The sequence below is a fragment of the Zootoca vivipara genome, chromosome 12, assembly GCF_965207765.1.
Source record: "Zootoca vivipara chromosome 12, rZooViv2.hap1.1, whole genome shotgun sequence".
Classification (NCBI taxonomy): Eukaryota; Metazoa; Chordata; class Lepidosauria; order Squamata; family Lacertidae; genus Zootoca; species Zootoca vivipara.
Window position 1 is genome coordinate 33,567,360 of NC_142595.1, and position 14,021 is coordinate 33,581,380.

Genomic DNA, 14,021 nt, shown 5'->3' on the forward strand with positions numbered 1-14,021 from the left:
TTCATACAAGACCATTTGCAGTTGTTCACAGTCGTCAACAGCTATCAGTCAGTCAATCACCCATTTCCACCACCCTTTCCCTACATAAGCGCCTGGGGACTTCTGCTTCAGTGTATCTGAAGAAGTGTGCATGCACACGAAAGCTCATACCAAAATACAAACTTAGTTGGTCTTTAAGGTGCTGCTGGAAGGAATTTTTTTAATTCTGAAGGTGTTAGCTTCCCCTGTAAGGATTTGGATGTCTCCTGTGTATCAGAGCAGTCTAGTACCCTACCCACCTGCCCCTGCAGAAGGGTCTTGCTTCCCACATCTGCCAGGGCCCTCTTCGTCTGCCAGTGAGTCCCATGTCGCCTCTGTGTCAGAAGAACCTGCATCAGAAAAGAAACACAGTGTGGTTTGGCCAAAACTGGCTGAAGAGAACAAGGAACGATATCAGAGGTTGTTCCGTCGCCAGTGGTGAAATGCTGCTACTCTCATTTCGTCCTTGGAATATCAATCAGTTAGGAGGAGTTCCATATTTACTTGCAATTATGTGCCCTTTCAAGCAGCGGGCTCATGGCCTAAGGGAATGGGCCTTGAACCAAGAGACTCCTGGTCTGGGTTTAGGACCTGCCAAGCTGCCCAGATTGTTTTTTCTACCTCTTCAGCCAAGAGGGTAGTTGCTTAATGAGTCAACTAGCACTGCCTACACAGAAGTGGGAAGGGCCACAAGGCTTGGGTGGAGGCCACCCCCCCACTTCCACCCCCGTGGTTTGCACAACAGGGAAATTAATAAAAAAAAACCCAAAGGGGAAGAACTCTCCCAATTGCCCAATAACTGAGAACCCTCAATGGACAGAGAGTGTGGACTGATTGTCATTGCTGGGTGTGTTTTTGGGGGGTGAGGTCTCTGATGCTGGTCTCGTGGAAGCCCAGCCTCCTCAAATATTTTATTGGGGACCCCGAATGGACCTCGGCCCCTAGGAATTGGGTTCTGAGGTGACCATCACCATGATGATATTACCCAGCACCTGCAGGAGAAGCAGAGGTGGGGAGCATTAGGCTGGGAGGAAAGGAGGGACACCCCCTCCAGAGCCCCCTATGGGGAGGGAGAGAGACTCACTCGGAAGGTCATTTCCTCCTCCAGCAGGTTCTAGGTGGGCAGGTAGCTGAGGCCATCCGCGATGTTGTCTCTGTGTGGGGGGCGCTGTGAACACTTGGAATAACTTTCTGAGAGCAAGAGCTGTTTGACAGTGGAACAGGCTCCCTCTGAAGGTCATGGGCTCGCCTTCCTTGGAGATTTTTAAGCAGAGGTTGGATGACCACCTGTCTGGGATACTTCAGCTGAGATTCCTTCATTGCTGGGGGTTGGGCTAGATGAGCCTCGGGATCCCTTCCAACTCTACGATTCTGTGATGCATACACACACACACACACCTTAACTTCAAACATATATATTCATGGGTCTGAACTGGCAGTGACCAACTTGGATCGAGACCTTAAGATGGTAGTGGAGAGCTGGATGAAAATGCCAACCCTGTGTTCTGCAGTTGTGAAAAAGGCACATTCCATGCTGGGTGGGGGGTCACGTGAAAATGCATTTAAAAACAAAACTGTGGCTACCAGAATGCCATTCTACAAATCTGTGGTGCAAAAAACACTTGGAATACTGTAGATCAGCGGTTCCTAATTGGTGGTCTGCGAAACTCACCTAGGGGGTCTGTGGCTGGCACATACCCGTCAACAGTCTGGGACATCCTGTTTTCTTGGGGGGGGGGCCTTCATGCAAAATTGTGATGCCCCAAAGTGATTACGCCTTCTCCTTTTGCTTCCCTCCACCAGTATGGCAAGCCTGCTTAGAGCGCCAGCCCCATGTTACCCCCGCAGCTGCCCTCCCAAGAGACTATTCTGCAGGTGCCTTCTTGCCTGGCTGCCATGGACAAGGGGAGAAATTGCCTGCAAGGTCACACACACTCCTCTTCTTTTAGCTTCTGGGTTAGCTGAACCGGGGAATTCTGTTGCCACTCACATTTCTGCCTTCTCATAGATGTGGCTTACACCCACTTTGCCACTCATAAGCGTGCACCAAAAGTGTACGTCTGTGTTTGGATAAGAATATATGTGCAAGTCACCCACCCTAGACACCTATAATGACTGCATACAGGTGAAACTCAGAAAATTTAATGAACCATTGGTTGCAGTGCAGTCTGTGGCGAAGGTGTCAACTTATCATCCCTGGCTGCTGATCCCCTGGAGTCCCTTCCAGGACAGTCTTGCTACCTCCAAATTTGCACTCTCAACACATAGTGACTCTGAATTTGCACCTGCAACCTCCACCCGCTCCTTAAACTTGCTGTTCTTTCAGGTATAATACTGGAATGATTAGAGGCTCCGTTTGTCGTTGTTGTTTGTGTTCCTTGAGATCCACTGGAAGAATCTTGTTCCACCACTTGCTGCTTCCAGCACCAAATATTGAAGAAGGGCATCTGATTAATACCCAAGTGTTCATGCAAGGCTTTCCCATAAATAGGTTTATGACAATAAACAGAGGAAGAGACTTCAAGCAACAACTTGGAACCTAAAAAGAAAGAATAACACTCACCCAATCTATAGCTCAGCCCAGTGTAATTGAACTGTAATTTCTAGGCTACTGAACTGGGGCTCAGTTCCAAACTGGACCATTTCCCCTGGAATCCTAATTAACGAATAAGCAATTAAACAAATTTTTTCTTTCTCAATTCAGGGTTGGTAGGAACTGGTCCAGTTTGGAACTGGGCTGCAGTTCAGCAGCCTAAAATATATTTCTAATAACCCAGTCTGCTTCCCACATATATTTAACCTCACCAATTAGACTGGGCTGAACTATAGATTGGGTAAGTGTTATTCTTTCTTTTTACATTCCAAGTTGTTGCATGAAGTCTATACCTTTGTTTATTCCCAGAAACCTGTTACGCCTTGCATGAACTCTTCAGTGCTGCGTATCTTTAAGTAAACTGAACTAGATTCTCAGCCCACCCTCAATATGTTACCCTTTTGGATGGCTTGGAATGGGGAGAACTGTCTCTGCTTCCTGCTGTTTCACCGGTTTCTGATTCCCACAACGAGCCCACCCTTCTTTCTTTTGTCAAAAATAAGAAGAAATCATTGGCACAGAAAGAAACTGGAGAAGCACAAATGCTGTCAGAAGAGTAGTTGTGTTATTCTGTTGGGTTAGCCAAACACCAAAGCTCTTTGTGGTACCACAACAGCTGGCAAATGTGTTGCCTGTGGCACGGGTGTTTTTTAAGGGGTGGGTCAGATGTATCTGTGAGTCTTTCAAGTGGCAAGGGACTATTTATTTGCACTGTCTTCCAGATAGGAGTCATGTCCCCATCTCTTTCATCTCAGTGTACTGAGGTCCTGCTACTGCCCCTCTGCACACACAGACCCCAGAGCAGAACTGTAAATAGCAGATTTTATACCTCTAACTGAGCCAACCTTTTCAGTACTCATGACCTTGTTTTTTTATTAATAAAAAAAACCCAGATGCAGCGAAAAGGTTTTGACATGTTTTCTTCCCTGTAAGAGTCCTATTTCCATCTTAACTGTACCGGTACCTGCCTTGCCCCCTCCCTCCACTTAGTAATTCTACCCCAGTCAGGCCCCATTGTTGTCCACACTCAGTTACACTAACCACCGTTGGGCAAGTGTTATGACACAAGTGTGTCTCCTTCCCCATCCCCAGCCTAGACACTGAGGACCAGCTCTGAGGGCCTCCTAGGAGTTCTCTCATTGTGAGAAGTGAGGTTACAGGGAACCAGGCAAAGCGCCTTCTCGGCAGTGGCACCCACCCTTTGTAACGCCATTCCGTCCCATATCAAGCAAATAAAAAACTACAGTATCTGACTTTTAAAAAACATCTGAAGGCAGCCCTGTATGCAGAAGCGTTTAATGTGTGGCGTTCTGTTGTGTTTTTATATATTCTGTAGGAAGGCATCCAGAGAAGATGGGGCAACGCAGTCAAGATGGAAGGGGTACCAAAAAAATGAATTACAGTGGTACCTCGGTTTAAGTACATAATTGGTTCCAGCAGTCTGTACTTAACCTGAAGCGTACTTAACCTGAAGCAAACTTTCCCATTGAAAGTAATGGAAAGTGGATTAATCCGTTCCAGACTGTCTGTGGAGTACTTAAACTGAAGCGAACTTAACCTGAAGCGAACTTTCCCATTGAAAGTAATGGAAAGTGGATTAATCCGTTCCAGACGGGTCCACGGAGTACTCAACCTGAAGCGTACTTAACCCAAAGTATGAGTGTAATTGGTTCTGGAAGTCCGTACTTAACCTGAAGCGTACTTAACCTGAAGCGAACTTTCCCATTGAAAGTAATGGAAAGTGGATTAATCCATTCCAGACGGTCCGTGGAGTACTTAAAACTGAAAGTACTCAAACCGAAGCGTATTTAAACTGAGGTATGACTGTACGTCAAAATGCAAGTAGATAAATAGGAACCGCTACAGCGGGAAGGTAAACGGTGTTTCCATGTGCTGCTCTGGTTTGCCAGAAGCGGCTTTGTCATGCTGGCCACATGACCTGGAAGCTGTACGCCGGCTCCCTCGGCCAATAATGCGAGATGAGCGCGCAACCCCAGAGTCGGTCACGACTGGACCTAATGGTCAGGGGTCCCTTTACCTTTTTAAGACTGTATTATTATGGAAATAGGAGTTGGTGAGATGGTACCTCATGCTACCTTATGGAGTGGCGGAGGTGGGGAGCGTTACCTATGCTACCTCATAAAACCACTGCAATGGAGACAAAATGGTGGACCAAAGACAAAGAGGCTAATTGAATAAGAGCAGCAGGTGCTGCTTCTGTTTGGCTAGGGAGACGGGTTAATGGGGCTCTGGAGGTAAATGGAAGGAGAATCATGAGCAGTTGTTGGTTTCTTCCTTCAGGGGGACACAGGGTGGAAAAAGGACTCCTTTCTCTTCAGTTACACCAGGAATGAGGAACTGAACCTTTGGTCCTCCATCACAGCCAGCGATGATGGCAGCAGCTGCAACCCAGTGATACCTGGAGGGCCAAATCTCCGCCTTACAGCAAAATAACTGAGTCCATTAATCTCAGGAGAGGCCTAGGCTCTTCCCCAGGCCTAGGACTTCTCCCTGCTGTGAATTCGCTGGTGCTGCACCAGCGAGCGTTTATTGGCACAGCTTCGCCCGCACTCAGCGCAGTGGTGGGGCCTGTCCCCCAAGTGTGTCCTCTGGTGCTTGGTGAGGTGAGAGGAGTCGACAAACTGCTTCCCGCACTGAGGACACCCGTACGGCTTCTCTCCCGAGTGGATCCTCCGGTGCACCGTCAAATGCCCGCGCTGGCCAAAGCGCTTCCCGCACTCGGCGCAGCGGTGCCGCTTCTCCCCCGTGTGGGTCCTCTGGTGGACGGCCAGCGCCGACGGCCAACGAAACCCTTTCCCGCACTGGGAACACAGATACGTGCTGTCCCTGCCGGCGGCGCCCGGGTGTGCTGAGAGCCCCTCAGCTCCCGCAAGCCTCTCTCCATACTCTTCATTTCTGGCCGGTGCAGGGAGGGGAGAGAATCCAGATGCAGCTCCACAGCTACCAGCTGCCGGAGAGAAAAGAAGACTGAGGGCCTAAAGCTGCAGGAGGAAGGCTCTAAATCAGGCATAGGCAACCTTGGCTCTCCAGATGTTTTGGAACTACAGCTCCCATGATCCCTAGCTAACAGGGCCAGCGGTCAGGGAAATGGGAGTTGTAGTTCCAAAACATCTGGAGAGCCAAGATTGCCTATGCCTGCTCTAAATGATACAGCTGAATATTTGCAGCCAGCCAACCCTGAGTGGGGTGTAAATGCACTAATGAATAAAAAGAAATGTTTAATGTAAGGAACAGCTGGCGCCCGTTTTGACTGGCAAGGCAGAAAGTAGGGAGCCCAACAGCAGGTAGTGTCAAAGGCAATGACTGGCCAAGTCAATTAATTCTTGTTTTTTTCCTCCCACATTCACACCATACATCTCAAGCGCTGTGATTCCATTTTGAATGGTCATGCCTTCCCATAAATAATTATGGGAAGGGCAGTTTATTCAGGGTGCTAAGAGATGTTGGGAGACCATTCAATTTCCTACGCAATGCTCTCAATTCCCAGAGTGGTTTAACAGTCAACCCCTCTTCGCAGGGACTTGTAGCTCTATAAAGGGGAATAGAGGAGAGAGAATGAGTGTGACTGGCAGAAGGTCACCCTATAAGCTTTATGGCTGCTTCTGGATCTGAGCCTGGGTCTCCCAGGTCCTAATCCAACACTAACCATACTGGCTTTCTTATAGCAACTCTGTAAAAATCATAGAAACATAGAATTGGAAAGGGTTCTGAGGGTCATCTAGTCCAACCCCCCCCCGCAATGCAGGAATCTCAACATTATTTTGCCCGTGTTGAGCATGGGGGAAAAGGAGCTGAAACGGAAAGTGGCTTTTGCTTTAGACTGCCTAGCAAGTTCACGACAAAGGTAAACCTTTGTGCTGCATAATTCTGAAGGTGTTAGCTTCCCCTGTAAGGATTTGGATGTCTCCTGTATACCAGAGCAGTCTAATACCCTACCCACCTGCCCCTGCAGAAGGGTCTCGCTTCCCACATCCTCCAGGGCCCCCTTCGTCTGCCAGTGAGTCCCATGTCGCCTCTGTGTCAGAAGAACCTGCATCAGAAAAGAAACACAGTGTGGTTTGGCCAAAACTGGCTGAAGAGAACAAGGAACAATTTCAGCCCTGGCCTGAAAACCAGGAAGTGGAACTCCAAGAAGGGACATCACATGAACTGGAACATAGTACTGCTGTTCCCAAGACATGGAGGAAACAGCTGGTATGGATGGCCCCATAAGTAATTCTGTGAGCAGGGTTGCTGCACACTAATTTTACAGAACTGGGGAGAGCTCAAGGGGAGAGCTGGAGGCAAATGTAGGGGTGGGGTGACCCAGTTGATCACCTGCAGTTCTGGGCTTGTGGGGGGGTCACACCAATCACATGCTACTCAACACTTAGAACAACAATCTACGTTAAATCCAACACTCAACAGTTAAAACAACAGTACAAGCTATGCACTTGTGAAGATGGCAATGCCTATGTAAACTTGAATTTCAAAAATGCAGCAACTACTCACCCAGAGAGCTGGCATCTCCACCGCCACCTGCCTGCTTGGCCTTCCTGCAGAGGAGGCTCTGCCTGGTGTCTGACGGAGCCAGCTCTGCCCTTGCGGAACTCACGAGGATGTCCTCGAACGGCCCTGACACCTGAAATTGCAGGGAAGGTCCCGCTCAGTGCAGGAACAGGGCCGGTAGGAATGAGCATTCGACATCCTGGCACAGACTCCCTGGAACAGCTTGGGGGAGCTTGGGTTTGAGAAAGAATTGGAGACTCTCACAAGTCAGCGTGATTTGATGTCAGAATGTCAGGAAGCCAGCCAGCATTAAATCATACAAATTATAAGCTTAGGGAAGCCAGCCCTAATGAGCACAGCAACTCTTCTGAGTAGGTTTTGCCCCTACTCAGAAGATACCATAATCTACTCCTCTCTGGGTCCTTCCCAAGCAATCTGAGACTCTCTGGCATGCCTGCCTCTGCTCCTCCCTCTTCATAACCCCTTCGGGCCCTGGGAGACCATGGGGAAGGGAGCTGGTCACAGCAGGAGAGGGAGACCCCCTGACTTCTTTGTCTCTGCCTCCCTCCTCTCCTGCTTCTGCTTCTGGACTTCCCTCTGCCACAGACTCTCCCCACTCACTAAACCCTGTTACCTCTTCAGCTTCTAACACTGCCTCCTCCCAGCCTGTCCCTCTTCTCCCTCTCATCTCCCATCATCATCCCACCACCAGTCCCCTGGCTCTGAGCCTTCTTCCCTTGGGGGTTCCCAACTGATGCCTCCCACCCCTCCTCTGCATCCAGCCAGTCCGTGACACAGAGCCTCAGCTGGGACTCCTTACAGTCAGGAAGGTTTAAAAAACATTAAGAAGCTGTAGGATTTTACACTTTTACCACCACAAGGGGTAAGCCGAGAAAGGGGAACCAGTGGTTTCCCCCCATGCTGTGGGGCTCCAGCTCCCATCGGCCCTAGCTGGCATGGCCAATAGTCAGGGATGATGGGAGCCAGAGTCCATCAACATCTGGGGGGGGGCAGTAGGTTCCCCACTCCTGACCACCTAATTCTCTTCCCTGCCTTTTGTGTCCTGTCTGTTTAGATTTTATGTCTTTGGACAGGGACATTCTTTGCTTCTAACTTTCGGCAAAGCACTTACATCGTTCCCCATACAGCTAAAGTCTATACGAATTAAATATATCATTCCAAGCCTTCCTGCACCAGATTTTCATAGCTCATGAAGCAGCTTTGACCATCTTTGTCTTTAGGAAGACATTTTACATGAGAAGGATTTTATTAGGTGGTGATCATGAGGAGAGAGGTGCTTTGTCTCCCCTTGATAAGCACCTAAGGAAAACTTCCCACATGGTTAGACCATCTTGGGACCCCAGGGATCAAGAAGGAACTGCAGGATCCTCTCACCTGGAGTACCTGCCTCTCAGCCTCCTGCTGCCTTGCCAAAAAGTTCTCAGCCAGGTTCACCGCCTGGGCACAGGATTCTGGGACTTGCTCCCAAACTTGGCTCTGGACCTCCTCTGGCAAGATGGTCAGGAATTGCTCCAGGATAAGCAGCTCCAGGATCTGCTCTTTGGTTCGTCTCTCCGGCCTCAGCCAATGACGGCACAGCTCCCGGAGCCGCCGGCAAGCATCCCTCGGCCCCCTTGACTCCTGGTACTGGAACTGCCGGAAGTGCCTCCTCCGCTTCTCCAACGCCACGGGTTCCCTCTTCAAAATGGCTGCCTTCACTTTCCCATAGTCCCTTCTGTCACTAGTGTCCAAACTGAGGTAAGCCTCTTGGGCCTCCCCGCCCAGGGCTGGCAAAAGCCGGGCCACCAACTCTTCCCTCGGCCACCGGCAGGCGTAGGCCACGTGCTCAAAGGAAGCGAAAAGCGCCAGGGTGTCATCCCAAGGTTCGGCCTCGGAGGGCCTTGCACTCCCCCATCCAAAGGAAAGGGGGTGTTCTGTCTCTGGACCCTGGACTTCCCAGCGCTGGGTCCTTTCTGCATCTGACTCCTCCTTGACCAGTGGAGACACCTTCCATTGCAAGAGCTTCCTGGCACGAAGGACACCAGAAGCCTGTCCTGCTTTTTCTAGGGCTTGTCCCGTTCTGAGGGCTGATGGTGCTTGCTCTTCCATTTTAATGCCTTGCAGGCTCAGTGGGGCTTGGGTCACAGCCCCCAGGTCTGCCTCGGCCCCCTCCTCTGTGGCCATCTTCTCTCTCATGGTACCACCTTCACACTCGCTTCAAACTTGCATTCTTGCTCCCCAAAACTCCCTCTCTCACATCCATCAGTGACTACGCGAGGCGATTTGAGGCAGCCACAGAAGAATCGTAACAGCAACATCGTTTAAACAGACATCAGATCAGCCAATTGCAAATTATTTTGTACGATAACAAGTGTGAACAAAACAGGCAGAAGATTCTTTTTTCCTTTTTTTTTAAAAAATCATTTTTTAAGGCAAGGACATACAAACAGCATGTGTGCTGGCAGGCAACCATCCCAGGAAAGGCATTTTCCTTTTCTGTCTTACGTAGCAGGGTAGGTCTCTTTTGCCTGCTGCAACGTGTGTGTGCATTACTGAAAAATGAAGAGCAAAATAGTTTTTTCCTCCAGGGCTGTTGTTTTATGAATGTGCAGATTTGATCAATTAAAACAGCTACGATGAATCAGCTAGCATTTCTTGAATCAAGTGAGTGCCCTAATTAGGATATCATGATCTCTAGAGGAATGTGACACCTCTGAGCGATGAGAACCAATTGCTCCTGAAAGGATGAGATACGGTATAGATTAGGGAGAGGCTAGTGAAGCAATGTTGGCCCTCTCTCAACATTCTCAAACTATGCTTTTAAATGAAACCTGTTTAATCTCAGGGTTCCCGCCCAAGGATCTTTCAGTACTGTAGTTCTTGGGAAGGAATTAGAGGCTTCTAATAATGTCCTCATCAGTCTTTGCATAACCAGTACTTTTCAGAGTCATTTGGGAGAATCAAGGGCATTTAACCTGGCTTTAAACTGTTTCCAGAAATGGCTCGGGCAAGGGATGGGGTATTTATGAGTCCAGCATCGACTTGGGATCGCACTCAGCTCTGTCCATGGTGAGAGATATTTAAGGGGTGTCTGTTTATTATCTAAAAATCCTTTCCAGCAGCACCTTAGAGACCAACTAAGTTTGTCATTTGTATGAGCTTTCGTGTGCATGCACACTTCTTCAGATTTATTATCTAGCTGATAAAAGGTCTGTTCTCCTGCCCATTTGTATGCATGAATTGCACAAGTTTTCTGAAAGCAAAGCACATCCCTTTCGGCTGCACAGGCTGGAAACTCAAGCAGCTAAAGGAGAATTTGGGCTGCGGGGGTAGGGGGGGGCATGGTGGAGGGTAACAATCTTGATTAGAAAGCATGTATTGTTGGGAAATTAATAATTGCAGGGGTAGCTGCTAAGCACCCCCTGATCTTCATGGATTTACATCTATTTTCCTTTTCTCTCTCCAGCTAAAGGTTTCTCCCTATGGGTGCTAGTTCTCCATCTTCCAGGCACCTCTTTTGAACTCACCCTCAGGGCTGCCTCGCCTCCACCACAAACTCCTGATTCTCCTGCTGAAACACTGCCCCCTCCCATCTCCATCGCCAGAGAGGCAGAGCAGGAAGGTTCCTCTCCGAAGCCCCTCTCTCACTCCCCTGCTCTATCATATTAACCCTTGGAAAATCTCATTCATCGCCACGTTATCAACAGAAAAGAGAGACCGGATCGGCGTCGCCGCAAAGCTGGCTCAAATCATCTAACTTTTCACGCTCTTTCCATACTAAAACAAAAGAGGGGGTGGGGGACAGACCTGCCCTTTAAGAAGCGAAAGCAGGTTCAAAAATCCAGCCCAGGCTGAGCCAGTGCCTTTGTATGCGCGATAACCTGGCTCTTCGGCGCGGAAGCACGGGTTTATGTGCGTGCACGGGAGTGCCCGTTCACACGTTACGTTAGGGTGTTCATGCCCCGGAGACCACAATTTACTTCCAAGCACATTAAATCCAGGCCGAATGTCTGAATGAGCCCAGGACTGCCGTGCGGATGCAACCATAATTCCTATACAGCAGCCCTAAAATATAACAGAATAACGAGGAATGCCAGTGGTGGTTAGTGCCCATCGGGACTGGGAGGGAGGAAGACGGAAAGGTCATTAGTAGTTGACTCTAGAGCCAAAGTCTGGCAAATCACTAATTGTAGTTTAGTCCCACACACCCCCAGTAGTTGCAGGGACTAAGGAGGGAGAAACTGGCAGGCAGTGCCACCCTCTGGGCAAGAGGGAAGTGAGAGGGTGACAGGTGGTGGTTGGCTGAGGGCAGGCTGAGGTTAAGGGGGCAAAATGCCATTCGCCCCAGTGGAGCAGCCCCTCTGCTGAAATCCCAATGCTCTTTCCTGAAGGATCGATATTACACATGGCTGCTCCCTGGGAAGAGGGATTGACTGTTAATCAATTGGAAATTGTAGAGTGGATAGTAGTAGTGGTAGTAGTAGAGTAGTAGTAGTAGTAGTAGAGTAGTGGTAGCAGTAGCAGTAATTGTGTAGTAGTAGTAGTAGTAGTAGTAGTAGTAGTAGTAGTATAGTAGTGGTAGCAGTAGCAGTAATTGTGTAGTAGTAGTAGTAGCACCCAGGTGGCGCTGTGGGTTAAACCACTGAGCCTAGGGCTTGCCGATCAGAAGGCCGGCGGTTCGAATCCCTGCAACGGGGTGAGCTCCCGTTGCTCAGTCCCAGCTCCTGCCCACCTAGCAGTTCGAAAGCACATCAAAGTGCAAGTAGATAAATAGGTACCACTCCGGCGGGAAGGTAAACAGCGTTTCCGTGCGTTGCTCTGGTTCGCCAGAAGCAGCTTTGTCATGCTGGCCACATGACCCGGAAGCTGTCTGCGGACAAACGCTGGCTCCCTCGGCCTATAGAGCGAGATGAGCGCCACAACAACGCCAGAGTCAGATACGCCTGGACCTGATGGTCAGGGGCCCCTTTACCTAGTAGTAGTAGTAGTAGTAGTAGTAATCTAGCCTCCTCATGAAAACTGGTTTAACACTGGTTTAACTATCACAGCTTCCTTAAAATCAACCTGGGAACTGTTGCTCTTTGAGAGTTTTGATTGCCTGAGAATTCTAGGAACGGGGCAGAAATTTGATTTAGCTTGCCTTTTAATGAAAAGCTGCCTAACTGGCATTTCTTGGACCAATACGCAAACCAAAACACAGCTGCCCTTTGAAATTCACACTTCTCTGAATTGTGTGGTGCAATTCTTCAGCCAAAGTGTGTGTGCAAAAATGCTTATGTTGAGGGAAATGCACATAAAACGCACATATTAATTAAAATAACACACAAATATGTTATGGGGGGGGGGAATTGCTCGCTCTCTTTCTCACACTGTGTGTGCATGCCAAAACAGCATGCAAAAATATGCTAATTAGGAGAAATTCATTCTAAAAATGATGATAAATTTTGATGAGTTTGGGTTTTTTTAATTGCAAATTGTTGTAGAAATGTGGGGATTTGAATTTGAGACTGGGAAAATGAGAACCAGAGAAACCAGAACTGACAGGTTAACTCATCCATATATGGGAGCCATGACAGGCATTTAAATCAGTATGAATGTGGCTTAAGTGTGTTGAGAGGGCTCCTCCAGAGGACCCCTTTATTGAGCATTCATCATAATTCACTTGTGGGGCATTTCTGGTCACTTTCCTAATTGAAAAAAAAATCAAGTTTTCAAGGAAACAGAGATTATATGACATATTTGCATGGCATTAATATCATTTATTTATTACGGTAACTTTCAACTGTTTCCTATAAAAAAGCCTTGTTTGAAGTTGGTGCCAGCCTGACAGTTTTGCTTGTTTTGAATGTACAGGTTCTGTTCATTTTATTTTAATCATTTTTATTGTGCTGTGTTTGAGTGGCTTCAGTCACTGTTACTCTGTGAGATAAACTATTTGAGTCCAAGACCTTTAAAAAAGTTATGTTTCTCCAGCTAGTTGGGGGGTGGGGGAGGCTGGTGTTGGTGTGTGTGTGTGTGTGTGTGTGTGTGTGTGTGTGTAAAAGGAGAAATTAACAAAGTGCCTTGTGGCACCTGAAAAGATAACCAAATTATTTTTAATAGCATAAGCTTTTATGGAGTCCATTTAATCAAAAGGTCTGTAGTCCAGTGATGAAAGCTTTGTTGTTGTTGTTTAGTCGTTTAGTTGTGTCCGACTCTTTGTGACCCCATGGACCAGAGCACGCCAGGCACTCCTGTCTTCCACTGCCTCCCGCAGCTTGGTCAGACTCATGTTGGTAGCTTCGAGAACACTGTCCAACCATCTCGTCCTCTGTCGTCCCCTTCTCCTTGTGCCCTCCATCTTTCCCAACATCAGGGTCTTATGCCATAATAAATTTTTTAAGTCTTCAGGATGCCACAAGACTTTCCTTTGTAGGGTCAGCTGCAACAGACACACCACAGGCCTGTCCCTCTGGAAATGGTTATAAAGGAAGAAATTGCACGCTTGTGTCTGAACAAAAGGAAGCTTGATCTTCATGGAAGGATTATTAAACGCCACGCTGGAGAAAGAATTTCCTGTGAGCAGCGTTGGAAAATCTCAGAAGTGAAATTATTATTATTATTATTATTATTATTATTATTATTATTATTATTATTATTATTATTATTATTATTATTTCTAATGCGTAGGGATTTTATTTCGAAATACGTTTTCCTGCATTAGAAAAGGTGGGGGGTCGCCCCCCCAAAAAAAGATGCCACTTTGCACACTGGTTCGGCTCCTATAAATCCACGATAAGAAAATGACCATAAACTGGAGGAACATGCATCTGATTTGCGCGTTGATGAGCGGCGGTCGTCCGAAGCGCGCAAAGGGTTAATGCCCTGGCGCCCACGTGGGGAGGGAGGAAGAGGAGGAGGC

General features: G+C 48.1%; 1 protein-coding gene across 1 annotated transcript; it reads right to left on the bottom strand.

Moving 5' to 3' along the window:
* Positions 1–3,891: 3,891 nt before the first annotated feature.
* On the bottom strand, positions 3,892–10,500 carry LOC118094629 (zinc finger and SCAN domain-containing protein 23). The gene is made up of 4 exons (XM_035135186.3): positions 8,516–10,500; positions 7,124–7,253; positions 6,573–6,662; positions 3,892–5,579 (listed from the first exon to the last, which is right to left on the bottom strand). The coding sequence occupies exons 1-4, from the start codon at positions 9,314–9,316 to the stop codon at positions 5,110–5,112; spliced, it is 1,491 nt and encodes a 496-aa protein (XP_034991077.1). The 5' UTR covers positions 9,317–10,500; the 3' UTR covers positions 3,892–5,109.
* Between the last annotated feature and the right edge of the window lie 3,521 nt (positions 10,501–14,021).